Source organism: Heptranchias perlo, chromosome 30 (assembly GCF_035084215.1).
Source record: "Heptranchias perlo isolate sHepPer1 chromosome 30, sHepPer1.hap1, whole genome shotgun sequence".
Taxonomy (NCBI): Eukaryota; Metazoa; Chordata; class Chondrichthyes; order Hexanchiformes; family Hexanchidae; genus Heptranchias; species Heptranchias perlo.
Window position 1 is genome coordinate 16,782,079 of NC_090354.1, and position 14,954 is coordinate 16,797,032.

Consider the following 14,954-nt stretch of genomic DNA (forward strand, 5'->3'; position numbering starts at 1 on the left):
AGTTAATTTCATGGTGATTGAGGCAGGGGACCGATTTTCATTCAGCCTCAGTGTGTTTCCCATGCTGTGGGAAACACTCCATGTTTTAGGAGACATGTTTCAGCCAGCAGCCAGTTGAACATTGAAATGCTTGTTTGACAGATGGGGATAAAAGGTGAGTTATTGCAGCAGGGCACTCTGTTCTTTCACACAAACTTTTGGCTGGGAGATCTTTGTGTTTACGCTGAAAATTCTTAGTTTCCACCCAGAATTGTTCTGTTGACACATTTACCAACTTTTCGGACCCCCTCAAACTGACACCATCAGGATGGGGGGGGCGCCCTGGCTGCATTCACCACTGCATCCGAGGACGAGCAACATCACTAGCCTCGCCAGGCATGTTGTGCACTTCTGCCACTTGGAGCTCCACAACACAGTGCTGTGCCACAGGCACCTGCACAAGAGCATAGAGGGCAACAACAGAGGGAGCGACGTCGCAGGAGGGACTACTCTCGCCGGAGGGTCTACATACCAAGGCTCAGCTTCCTGGACCTCTTTGAGGAGCAGTGCATACGGAGGCTGAGATTGAGTTGCCAGGTGGTCGCAGATATCTGCAGCTTCCTTCATGCCAAACTGCTCCCGGCTGGGCCTGGCGGCATCTCATTACCCATCGCTGTTAAAGTCACCACTGCCCTCAACTTCTTCGCCTCTGGATCATTCCAGGGTGCCACCGGTGACATCGCCAGGGTCTCTCAGTCGTCTGCACACAAGTGCATAAGACAGGTCACCGACGGCTTGTTTCGCAGGGCCTCGTAATACGTCAACTTCCCCATGGACGACCTCAGCCAGACGGAGAGGACAGTGGGATTCCACTCTGTAGCTGGCTTCCCACGTGTACAGGGTGCAATCGATTGCATGCATATAGCAATCTGAGCACCTCCACACGAGCCAGGAGTGTTCATCAACAGAAAGGGGTATCGCTCCATCAATGCTCAGCTCGTTTGTGACCACCGCAAAAGATTTCTTCACGTGTGCACCAGATTCCCTGGCAGCTGCCACGATTCTTTCATTCTGAGGGAATCCAACATCCTGGGGTTCTTCCATGCACCGAACACCCTTAAGGGCCGGTTCCTCAGGAACAAGGGATACCCCTGCACACGTGGCTCATGACATCTCTGTGGAACCCCATCAGCGAGCAACAGCGTCGATACGACAGCCATATCGCCACCAAGTCTGTAATTGAACATGTGATAGGGCTTCTGAAGATGTGATTTCGGTGCCTCGATCGTTCTGTGGGAGCTCTTCAATATGCACCAACTAGAGTGGGTCGCATTATAGTAGTGTGTTGTGTCCTGCACAACATGGCACAACAGAGAGGGTTACTGGTTGAGGAGGCCCCAGGCCCTCATCCACCATCCACATATGCCATCCACATTGAGGAGGAGCAGGAGGAGGAGGAGGAGGAGGATGACGGACCCATGGGCAGAGCAGCGGCTCGCCTGGCTGCTCGTGAGGCCAGGGAATCACTCATTTGTGAATGATTCTCATAAGACCAGAAAGTGAGAAGAGCCCAGTCCTCACAACACCTGGAAATACCAGCGCCAACACCAGCCCCCCGGCCCCCCCCCCACCACCCTCCACAAAACAGTTCTGCAACTACACATACACCCACTGTAAAGTGACCCACTGGGTGGCATCAAGTGTCGCCGTTCATGGTGAAGCACGTGAAAGGGCGCTATCACAAAAGCCAGTCAAGAATGGGCAAGACTTGGCAGTAGTGGTGAGAATGATAACATTTAATGTGACTTTAACAGAAACCAAATATAAATGAAAAACATGAAGTCTGTCAGACACCCTTGTGCATACCCTTCGTGATCACAAATCCTTAGCCTTTCTCTTCCTACCGCTTCTACGTGGTGCATCCCTTGTGGCTGCAGCAGAGGTAGTGGCAGGTTGCTCATGTCCATTGCCGGCCTGCTTAGATGCTTTCAGCCTATGCCCTCTGGGTTTTGGAGCTCATGAGGGCCCCTCCAAAGACTGCTCCACCTGCACCTGTGCAGGGGCAGACTCGACCACCTGGAGAGGAGGCAGCATTGCGGGTACTGGTTCAGAGGGGGACAATGGGTGAGACATGGGAGCGCTTTGGGTGGCGTCCCCACTTCCATGTCCCCTTTCGCCATCATCCCTCTCCTGGACACTGCTAGACAACAGTTTGGAGGACATGTATGATGCCTTGGAAGCCCAGTTATAAAGTTCCTGTCTGCCTGTTTAAGGCAGCAGAATGTTGTTCACCATGAGTCCGAACGGTCATTGTCAGGGCCTGAATGGACTCATTTGTGAGCCATGCTTGAAGCTCAACGGAGGCTAGCCTTCTCTCCATCACAGACATTCCTGCACTTACCTGCAACACTATCTCAGACATTTCCTCACGTCCCTGTGACACTATCTCAGAGATTCCCTCATGTACCTGTGCCACCATTGCACCTACTGCAGGAGTTGGACTCCTCCATCCTCTGTGCTATTGTGGAGAGCGTACATGGTACCTGTTCCAGTACCTTCGCAAATATGCTGCTGTCCCTTGATCATTCTCCTTTTAAAGGATGGCCCCCGGGGTTCAGCATCTGCGTCCAGCTGAGCAGAGCCTGGAGAGGAGTGCGCCCATTGACGCGGACTCTCCACAGCTGCACCTGCCACCAACGTCTGATCGTGCTCACTTGCGTGAGGTGACTCACCAGGTGCCAACCCAACTAACTGACTAGTAGGACCCACCGATGTGTCAGTATCTGTGCTGGTGGATGGCTCGCCAAGATGTGACGGTGCACCCTCAGACGCTGGCAGGTCCTCTGAGGAATCACCCTCTACAGTCACTGAGGTTGTTGAGGTGCCTGTAAGAGAACAGAAGGCAATATTAAGCTTCATCACAGATGTGTCATGTTGCGATGAGCATACTGAGGTGCCCAACATGCCAAGCAGTGTTAATATCAATTCATATTGTGTGTGATGAATGTTAAAGTTGTGTCATCAGATGTTTGTGGGTTGCCAGTCTCGGCGTCCTCGACGAACAGGCATTGAGGGTGCGGCTGATCTGCAGGGCCTCCTCCCCTGCATCTGTAAGGACCACTATTTGTTGTGGCCCCCCTCCAGTCCTCGCCCTCTCGCATGCATTTTGCGCTCTCTCCTCCTAGAAGGGGAGAAAGCACAGAAGTGTGAGTGAGTGATGGTGAAGTGGCCAACCAATGAATGCATTGCTTTGGGTGAGGCTGACCATGAAAGAGGTGCATCAGAGGGTGAGTATCAGACAGAGACATCACATTGGATCAGGATTGGGGTGAGTGGTAGTGGTGGGGTCACAAATGGGGAGGTGAGGAAGTGCTCAGGAAGTGAAGGTAAGTTGAGGATGAGCCTTAAGTGGGTGTGATGAGTGATGTGATGGAGTAGTCTTGGCAGTGCAGAATGAGTTGGGGGGGGGGGTGGGTGGGTGATGTGCAACACGGAATGCAGGAGAATCAGTAAGTGTACTCACTTTTGCTGACCTAGTTAGGTCATTGAAATGCTTCCTGCACTGGACCCAGGTGTGGAATATGTTGCTCCTGCTCGTGACCTCCTCTGCCACCTCAAGCCAGGCCTTCTTGGTGGTAGAGGCAGAGTGCTTCCTCCTGTCGGCCGGGTAAAATAGTTCCCTCCTCCTCCTCAGCCTGGCCAGTAGCAGCTGAAGTGAGGCATCACTGAATCTTGGAGCAGCCTTGCCCCTGTGCTGCTCATTGTGTCTTCTTGCTCTTTGCTCCAGCAAAATCTATTGGAGCAATGGCCCTTTAAATACAGACCCTCTAGCTGACAGCCTGTCATGTGGGTGCACAGTCCGCCCACTGCGCAGCTTTCAGACGGCAAACCCGGAAACAAGATTAATGGCCACCAATCAAGTTGTGATCGGGTGGGGAACAGTAAGTTTTTATTATTCGGGTTTTCCGCGCGCCCACTGACCGCTCCCGCTGCCATCCTGCCACCCTTTTAAAATCGAGTCCAATAATGCAAAATTGCTGTTCATTAAAAGATAAATTCAATGAACCCACATTCCCAACGGCGAGCTGCACTCAAAGAGATGACTGGGGAAAAGGCAACAACACTCTAGCACTGGTTCTCCACCCGAACTTCCTTTGAACACAACTCCCTGCAGTGATCATGGGATGATCATTTGAGGTTGGAGTGTCTGTATTGATAGCAGTGTCATTTTGGAGTGTCTTTGTTAAAAGCAGCGTGAAATGCAGTGTCTGCATATAAGAATGTTTTGATTCTCATTAGTTATTGAGTTTCAGTTCAATCTAGCATCCAAGGCTTTGTGATTATCAAAGTGATTTGTTAAAAAGATTAAAATCGATCAATAAAACTGAGAAAATCGGATAGCGTACAGAAATTCCTGAATAGAAGAGGAACAATAGGGGGAGAATGTGTGTTAGGAAGATCTTGTGGCATCTGTGACCAGCTTGGTTACAACAACTGACTGCAATTGTTTTGTCAAATGACATTCTAGTCTAAAAATTAAACATAGGAACTGCTAGACGAATAAAGACCAAGGTCAATTTGGTTCACCTTCTACCATCCAGGTGGTTGCAGGATACAGTGATAATGTATCCTGCATTGTTGTTGACTAATGATAGCAATCGATCTCTATCAATTAGTCCACAACAGACCCAGACATGAGGCGAGGAAAGCCACATTGGTGGAGAGCTTTGGGAACCATGGGTCCAAAGTCACCTTTTTCCTCCCAAGCCTGTTACACTTACCACATGTCATGTCTCAAATTACTCATATACTGTATCCCAAAATGTTATTTTCTGAAATAAAATCTATCTAATTTGCATTTGAATGAATCAGTACTAACTGCTTCCACCGTCTCCCTAGGGAGCCTGTTCTAGAGATTGACCACTCTCTCACTGAAATATTGTTTCCACAGATTAGATTTGAATTTACCCCCCTTCAAGCACAGGCCATGTCCTTTGGTTCTACTGTTCTGGACAAGGTGAAATAGCTTGTCATGATCTACGTTATCTAGTCTCTTACAAATCCTATTAATAGCAGTCATATCACCTCTCCAACTTCTCTTTTCTCATTGAGAACATTCCTAATTTACATAATAACTATTTCAATATTAATTTGAAATAGATTTGCATGTAATGAGAAATTGTTGTTGTTAATTAGGTTGATTTGCATTTATATAGGCCTAGAAATTCGACTGCACGGTGTCTGTTTTTCAGGCGCTAAATGGCCTCCAATATGGCGGGCAGGAAGCGCACGCTCAATATAAGCCAGAAGCGCGGTGCCCACCATATTGGTAAAGGCTAAAAAAGTTGGCATGCACTGCCCACACCTGAAACAGGCATTAAGTCCATTTGCATATGCAAATAAGGGCCTAACGCATGTTTGAGGACAAGTTTGTAAGTTTGGTTTGCCTTGAGGCAGCCAGCGCCAGTGCCAGCTGCAGTCAGGAAATCAAGGTTTAAAGAGATGGTCCTTAATGGGAGGAGTGCTACACACGACCCCACAGTCAAAGAACGTGGGCTGCTGCTGGTCACCACTCCCCCCCCACCCCCTCACCATCCCCCACCACCCCCCTCCACCCCCGGCACTGCTACGTCCTGACCCATTCGGCCACCGCTACCTTCCAATCCGATCACCCGCCTTTCCTTCCCGGTCGCCCACTTTCCTCCTTTAATCACTTATCTGAGCGTTGCTGCCGTGTCACATTTTGCTTCATCGGGGAACTGCCTCTTAGTGTTGGCAACTCACCAGCTCAATGGTAATGAGGTCCAATATCGGGTGCGCCTTGGACCTCACCATTCATGCGCAAAGATTGGAATTTCTAGGCCATAGTGTCTTATCATATCACTCAGAATGTCCCAAAGTTTATCATATTCAATAAAGTGCAGCAACTGTTGTTGTATAGATAAATGTTGCAGCTATTTTGTGCCAAGCAAGATCCTACAAACAGCACTGAGATGAATGACCCATTAATTTGTTTTCTGGCAGTGTTGAAGCAGGAATGTGGGCCAGGACAGTGGTGGAACTCCTTGTTTTTCTTCAAATAGTTCATGGGATCATAAAAATCCACCTGAACCACTGGGACTGCCATACAGGGCCTTGGTTTATATCTCACCTGAAGGATGGCATCTCTGACAATTGAATACTCAGCTAGTTCAGTGCTGAGAATCAGCCTAGAGCATGGACATCCAACGTAAAGTCCTTAGGGCCACATGTGGCCCCTCGGATCATTTCAATCTGACCCTAACACCTAGTCTATTCAGTCCTATTTGCACTTATATTTCTTACGTGGTGATTGCCCCGTTTGAATTTTGTGGGCCTAGAGCTTTGGAAATAACGATGTTTAGTGCTGTTGCTTAATTAGTGGAAAAATCAACACTATGATGCCAGCTACTTGAGATATATGTAAATTAATGGAAACATGGAGTTAAACTTTATATATGACCCCAGAAGCTCCATTTAACACAGCCAAGCAGCCCACAAAGACAAAAGCTTGGACATTCCTGGGCTAGATTGTGCTCAAATCCTGGAATGGGGCTTGAACAAGCACCAACATAGTCCAAATCTTTAAAACCATAAGAATATACTAATTTTAGCCCTATAATTTATTTTGCTACAAAATAATGTACTTATTATACTCAGTTGTGAATTATACATTAGTATATCTGACTGAATGTTAGCAATACTACTGGCTATGAAACTGCGCACAAATCTATGGTAAAAGCCTGAATTCCTAGAATAAGCTCTACCGGAGCAGCTCAGTAGCTGGTTACTGGTTATCAGAATGAGTGATCCCACTACGTTACGGACTGCTCTCTGTCCCTTATTCCAGCATAATTCATTACCGACATCATCATATTATTCTGAAGCTATCACCGTTCTCTCTCCCAATTTTCAATCAATCTAATTTCAACCCTTTGTTCATCCATCATTAGCATCGGGGCTGCAAATTAATGCTGGCTCACCATTTAAGACCAGCAATTTTTCAAATGGTCCACCACGGTATCAGTAATCACTAGATGTAACCATGGTAACTTTCTCACCACGACTACTCCTAAGCATTATGCAACAGCAACAGTGCAGGAGAAAATACAGTCATTGCTGCTATGCGACTAACGCATCTAAACACTTGCAACAAACGTTTGCAAATACTACCTAAATAAAATCATAGAATGGTACAGCATGGAAGGAGGTCATTCGGCCCATCGAGTTGTGCCAACTCTCTGCAAGAGCAATCCAGCTAATCCCACTACCCCATCCTTTCCCCGTAGCCCTGCAAATTTTTTCCCTTCAAGTACTTATGCAATTCCCTTTTGAAAGCCATTATTGAATCTGCCTCCGTATAGAAACAAACAGATATCTCCATCCAGATAAGGTGGCCAACTGCTCTTTAGTTTAACAAGGAAGCCATTGTATTTAGCCACCAGTTAAAATTATTAACCAGTAACCAACCGCAATTTCCAAAACTTTGCTGGGTTGATGAAATACTGTCCAGGTGGCAACCATACATTCAGGTAAAATCTTAATAATCAGCACACATACATGGTCATCCTACTGCCTCCTTGTTTAATGATCAAACATCAATGTATGATGATGACCAATATCACAGTTACTCCTAAAAATTCGGAGGCAGTAAGATATGCTACATCTGCATCAGAAAAACTATTATAATGGAACAAAATGAATCAATCATACCATGCAAGTTTATTTTCAGATTTTGTACCACATAATAGTAATATGTACACATAATTCAAATTAAATACTGTATATGAAGTTGCTGAAACACGTTATTTATTTCACTCCTGAAGGGATCTATATCACTCGATGATTGGTTTCAGGAATCTCGAGTTGTGTTGTTTCTTTAAATCATGAAATACAACTCTTGCTCAACACTTTCCTTTTTTGTGACCTCCGATAACTTGGTAAAAGATGATTAGCATTCCAGCAGTAATAAGCTTTCACCGTAAGAATTTGCATCACTACAATATGATATCACATTTATGTCTGTACAGTAACAAGGTGATTGAGAGCCGATATATGAGCCGCAGGCTAATGAGGGCCCTGATACTAGAGTAAGGGTATTGCCCCTTTAAGAACCTCGCCTTTAAGAGGTAATTGCTACTAGAGTGGGTGGAGACCGTCCCCATCCAGGTGAGCATAAAAGGGCGAGGTTCAACAGAGTAAAGATAACTGGAAGAGGCTGGGAGTTAGAGAGTTTTCTCAGTCCTGCTGAATTGAATGTACTGTGTAATCTTGTTTTGCGTTCTGTAAACTATAAAAAGAGTTTCAAGTATGGATTGTTCCAGGACTACTGTTTGCAGGACAAAGGAGGCTCCAAGACGGTAGTGCCTTGAAACGGTACATATCGATTCTTTTTTTACGGAACATTTCTCATTAAAGATGCCTCAATGCCTTTTCACACCAGCTCGCTCAGTCACTCTCAGGTATCCATTATCTCCATTCAATCCCTCCTAGGTATCTATTATTCTTTGCATATATAGTTATTATCATAGTAGGTACAGCACGGGAGGAGGCCATTTGGCCTAGCATGCCTGTGCCAGCTCTTTGAAAGAGCTATCCAATTTGTCCCATTCTCCTGCTCTTTCCCTGTAGCCCTGTAAATTTTTTTCCCTTCAAGTATTTATCCAGTTCCCTTTTGAAAACCCAGGATCCCATATGCTTTTTAACAGCCTCATCACCTTGTCCTGCCACCTTCAAAGACTTGTGTATGTGCACCCCCAGGTCCCTCTGTTCCTGCACCCCCTTTAAATTTGTACCATTTAATTTATATTGCCTCTCCTCATTCTTCCTACCAAAATGCATCACTTCACCCTTCTCTGTGTTAAATTTCACCTGCCATGTGTCTACCTTTTTCACCATTCTGTCTATATCCTCCTGAAGTCTGTTACTATCCCTCCACATTGTTTACTATATTTCTGAGTTTCGTGTCATCTGCAAACTTTGAAATTACCCTCTATACCCAAGTCTAGGTCATTAATAAATATCAGAGAGCAGTGATCCTAATACTGACCCCTGGGGAACACCACTGTATACTTCCCTCCAGTCTGAAAAACAACCGTTCACCACTACTCTCTGCTTTCTGTCCCCTAGCCAATTTTGTATCCATGCTGCCACTGTCCTTTAATCCCATGGGCTTTAATTTTACTATCAAGTCTATTCTGTGGTACTTTATCAAATGCCTTATTGAAAGTCCATATTCACAACATCAACCGCACTACCCTCATCAACCCTCTCTATTACTTCTTCAAAGAACTCAATCAAGTTAGTCAAACACGATTTTCCTTTCGCAAATCCGTGCTGACATTCATTTATTAGCCCATACTTTTCCAAGTGCCAATTTACTTGTTTCCCCACCACTGACGTTAGGCTGACAGGCTTGTAATTGCTGGGTTTATTCCTCTTCCCTTTTTTGAACGGTGTGTAACATTTGCAATCCTCCAGTCTTCCGGCACCATCCCCATATCTAAGGAGGACTGGAGGATTGTGGCCAGAGCCTCTGCAATTTCCACCTTTATTTTCCTCAGTAACCTGGGATGCATCCCATCTGGACTGGGTAACTTTTCTACTTTGAGTACGGCCAATCTTTTAAGTACCTCCCCTTTATTTTTATCCTATCCAATATCGCTACTACCTCCTCCTTGACTGCTACAGTCCTCTTTAGTGAAGATGAATGCAAAGCATTCATTTAGTGCCTCAGCTATGCCCTCTGCCTCCGCAGGAAGATCTCCTTTTTTGTCCCTAATCAGTGCCACATTTCCTTTGACTACCCTTTTACTATTCATATGTTTATAAAAGACTTTTGGGTTCCCTTTAATGTTAGCTGCTAATCTATTCTCATACTCTCTCTTTGCCCCTTTTATTCCCTTTTTTAGATCTCCTCTGTACTTTCTGTATTCAGCCTGGTTCTCTACTGTATTATGAACCTTACATTCATCATAAACCTCCTTTTTCTGTTTCAATTTAATCTCCATACCTTTAGTTATCCAGGGAGCTCTAGCTTTGGATGCCCTTCTTTTCCCCGTCATGGGATGTGTCTACTCTGTACACAAACCAACTCCTTGAAGGCCTCCCATTGTTCAATTACTGTTTTGCCTATCAATTTTTGATTCTAGTCCACCTGGGCAAGATCCCTTTTTAACTCACTGAAATTTGCCCTCCTCCAGTTAAGTATTTTCGCATTTGATTGTTCCTTGTCCTTTTCCATAACTATTCTAAACCTAATGATATTATGATATATTGTCCCCCAAATGCTCCTCCACTGAAACATGCTCCACCTGCCCCACTTCATTCCCCAGAACTAGAACCAGCACTGTTTCCTTTCTGGTTGGGCTGGAAACACACTGTTCCAGAAAGTTCTCTTGAACACATTTCAGCAATTCCTCCCCCTCTTTGCCCTTTACACTGTTACTGTCCCAATCTATATTGGGATAATTGAAGTCCCCCATTATCGCTACTCTATAGTGCTTTCATCTTTCTGTAATTTGCCTGCAAATGTTCTCTTCCATCTTCCCACTATTCAGTGACAATAGTATACATCAGTAGCATAATAGCTCCTCAATTGTTCCTTAATTCTAACCAGATAAATTCTGTCTTTGACCCCTCAACTACATCATCCCTTTCCAGTGCTATAATAATTTCTTTGATCAATACTGCCCCCCCCTCCTTTCTTTTCTTCCCTATCTTTCCTGAATACCTTGTAGCCAGGAATATTAAGTACCCAATCCTCCCCTTCATTGAGCCAGGACACTGTTATTGCCACTATATCACAGTCCCATGTGGCGACTTGAGCATGTAGCTCACCAACCTTGTTTACTGCGCTATGCGCATTTACACACATGCACGCCAATCTCATCTTAGACTGCCTTACATTTGCCCCCTGTCTGATCCCTCTTATTTCTGAACTGTTCTTTACTGTAGTGCTACTTGTCCCTTCCAGTCCTCTGTACACCTTGGGGGTGATTTTAAACCCCAAGAATGGGTGGGTTGGGGGCGGGTGGGAGTTGAAAACAGTTGTTTTTTGGGTCGCGACCGCAACCCGGCTTTATTTCCGGGTTTAACTTGGGCACGTAAAAGTACAGGTTTCCCACTGGGAATGCAAACAAGGTGGGTTTAAATTTACCCCCCTTGTTTCTCCTCTCTAATCACCCCCCTACTTTCTTTAAACAAAACTAAGGACTGCTTTAGTTCAGAAAATACTTTCCAACAATTCGCAGCCCAATTTGCAAGTATCCGTCAGTCTGCACAATCCTTCTTTGAGGCACTGAAGTGGAAAGTAGCCTTAGATATAAAATGAAAGGCTTGATCTGCAGGAGAATTATGTCATGTTCACACCCAGCCGTCAGTGCCAGTATAATCCATGTTGCTACTTGTTGACTAGAACATCAACAGTTTGAAAAGTCCAGGCTCCAATTGAACATTTGGAGGCTATTTAGTAATTGTTTTAAAACTAAAGCGTTAATATTTTTATGACAGGTTTTCACCACCTACTCAAACGAAGACTATGACAGACGAAATGATGATGTGGATCCTATGGCAGCATCAGCAGAGTATGAACTGGAAAAACGAGTAGAAAGACTGGATCTCTTTCCTGTGGAACTTGAAAAGGGTAATTTATAGCTACAAAGAAATTACAGATCTTTTTTAATGTTTAGTATGTACTGAAAATAATAAGTATTTAGATTTAGCATAATGTTCTGGAGTACTCTGATTTTGGTATCTGGTTATTATGCTGCGAAAATGATTAATAGAAGATGGACTAGACTGGACACATGAAGCTACTAATTTGCTGGCCAGCTACATAAGGGTAGAGATTGAAAAGTTCCATGGTCACCAACTTTAAAAAATATTGGGCCAGAACTTGCGCAGAGAGGAGTGGCAACGCTCACCGCAGCTTCTGCGAATTAAATTAACGAATGTACTTACTGCGGGCTCTGCAGCATCGACTTGCTTGAATTTGAACATTTAAAAATTTGTGCGCTATCAACTCAGCCTCTGAGCAGCGGAAGTTGTTGCGCATGGAACAGTCTGTGAGAATAGAAGACACGCCCACAAAATCCGTCAGGAAGAGAAGTCTCGCCCACAAGCCGGCAAGCAGACTTCATTCATTTAAAGTTAGATTCTGGAATTCATTGTAAATAAAAATTAAGGGAAAAGTTTTTTTTAAAATGTAATTTTTAAATTTAATTTTTTTTTAATGACCAAAAGCTATTAAAATAAAGAGTAATATGAGACTTCACATTTTTAAAATTTAATTTTTAGTTGTTTGGCAGTCATTTAAAACTTAGTTTAGTCCTGGTATTTTTATTGTACCTGTTTGGCGTAATTAGTTACTTTCCAGCTGGGCGGATGAACAAGTTGGCGATTTTTCATTGATTTCAATGATTGCAGCGTGCGATGGTCCTTTAATTCGAAGCTGTCAAATCGCCAGCGAGCAAGTTCACTATTTCCGTGTTTTAATGCGCGTGTGCAAAAGCGGGAACTTGCTCCTTCCATTCACCACTAAAAACGGAGAGCACTATTGAGCTCCTCCATCGTTTCAGGAGCAAATTCTGCCGCATGTTAGTATAAATTAGCAGAAATAGCTGTGGAAATTCACAGTACAATAATGCATTTCAACATTAAATCAGTCATTGGATCATATGTTCACAAAATTTTAGAAAAAGATATCAATATGCTAAGATTTTTCAACAGAAAATTCCAATGAATAAGCAAATATATATATGTGTGTGTGTCTATATATGTGCGTGTGTGTCTATATATATATAGTATGTATACATGTGTGTATGCGTATATATATATATAATATATGTGTGTGTATATAATGGGGTCAATTTTCAAAGGGTGGTGGGATGGCAGCGGGGAGGTGATTTGCGGGCACCAAACCCGAAAGGCAAGTGGGGGGGTGTTGATTGCAACCCTAATGAGGCCAATTGAAGCCTCTTCCGAGTTTGGCGCCCGGCAGCCAGCCTGATTGACAGGCTGGTTGCCGACAGGAGCTGCAACTCCTAGGGGGCTGGGGGGAGAAAGAGAGAGTGAGAGAGACCTCCTTGGCCATTGCAAGAGAGAGTGGCGGTGGGGGAGATAAAGATCGGAGGGTGGGGGGACATTGGATATCGTCGGAGGGGGGGTGGGACATCGGAGAGACATCGTCGGGGGGGGGCATCGGAGAGACAGCGGAGGGGAGAGGACATCGGAGAGACATTGGAGAGACATTGGAGGTGGGGAGAGACATCGGACATCGGAGCAGGGGGGTGCAGGTGAAATCATTTGAAAGTTGGTTTATTTTTTTTACATTGTGCAGTGTTATTTTATTTCATTTATTTACTTTATTTTTCATTGAGCCGGCCCTTCACATCTGGTTTCACCAGGCGTGAATCAGAAGCCGTAGGAAAGCTGCCCGCATAAGTTTAAAATCGTTTTGAGTGGCCAATATGTAAGAAATAAAGAACCTTAAGTACCTCAATGAGGTACATTTGCTTGTTTAAATATCGTCCCACCGGCTTTAATTGCCCCCAGTGCACCCGGACTTGCATTTGAAATGTGTGTGTATATATAATATACGTATGTGTATATAATATACACGTGTATATGTGTGTGAAGATATATGTGTGTATAATATATATATGTGTGCATATATAATATATATATGTATGTCTGTGTGTGTATGTATATATAATGTGTATGAGTCTTCAGGTGCAAGGGGGTTAGAGGGTATGGCATAATTGCACCAGGGCATGTAGATGGAATTCATTCCTCATTTTAAAGTCACATTTTTTGTTCTTTATATTTATACAAAACTTTGACAAAACCTATGGCAATTTGAGAGGCAGTGCAGTAAAGTTGATTGGAGGATCGGAGTTTCTCTGCAGTACAGCGCCACCACTCAACCTCTCTGCGCCATTTTACACCGTTGACCTGAACATCTTCTTTCACTGACTGTCCTCCTTGTATTACCCCATTGTGGATCAACATTTACCCGCCCCACCATAGCCAGCAGATCCCCTGCAGTAGTTTCACTCCTATCCTTGCACTGTCTCTTCCAGCATCATTGGCCCTTCCAATTCATCAACTGATTGCTGCCTCTTGCTGATGCTACCTATAAGCGTGCAATCAACTTCCACATACATGCTGACAAACTCAGCTTTATTTCTCCATGACTGTTGCTGTGCTGTTACTCATTGTCTAAATCAAGTTTGGATGATGCAAAACTTTCTCCAGCTTAACATTGGTAAGATTACAGCTATCCTGTTCAGCTCCTACTAGAAACTCTAATCCCTGATTCTGTCCCCCAACCCAACCACTCGTTCAGGCTGGACCTGACAGTGGATAACCTCAGCATCCTGCTTAACCCTGGGCAGAGCTTCAAATCCCGCACTCTATCTGATATCAATACCCCCTCCATCCATAAGTAACATAGCTCACCTGTGCCTGTACATCACTGCTGAAACTTTCATTCATGCTTTCATCACCTCTAGGCTCAACTTTTCCAATACCCTCCCTCCCAGCCTCCCAAGCTCCATTTTACACAAACTCCAACTCATCCAAAACTCTATCGCATACACCCTATATTGTTGTGCTATCAAAGTCTCTGCTGACCAACACTGGCTCCCCATCCCACAAAACATTGATTTCCAAGTTTTATCCTCATTTACAAATCGCTCCATGGCCTCACCGCATCCTACCCCAGCAACAACCTCCAGCCCTATTCCTTAGCTTGGCATTATCTGCTCTGGTGACTGGCTGACTGTGAGCCCCCTCTCTGTCCACTCCAACAGTGGTGGTAGAATCTTCAACCATCATATCCATATATTCTGGAATTTCTTTCCTCAGCTTTCTGCCTTGCTAGCTCTCCCTCCACCTTCAAAAGCCTCCTCAAAATGTACATATTTGACCATGCCATCAATCATCTTCCCTGACAC

General features: G+C 44.6%; 1 protein-coding gene across 3 annotated transcripts in view; it reads left to right on the forward strand.

The window, feature by feature from the left end:
- The window catches only part of LOC137299956 (neurabin-2-like), a 199,498-nt gene that overhangs the window by 97,703 nt on the left and 86,841 nt on the right, over positions 1-14,954 (forward strand). For all 3 annotated transcript variants that reach the window (XM_067968986.1, XM_067968985.1, XM_067968984.1), the window contains one exon: positions 11,509-11,641. In XM_067968986.1, the coding sequence (XP_067825087.1) occupies positions 11,509-11,641 (133 nt within the window). The remainder of the gene's footprint in view (positions 1-11,508; positions 11,642-14,954) is intronic.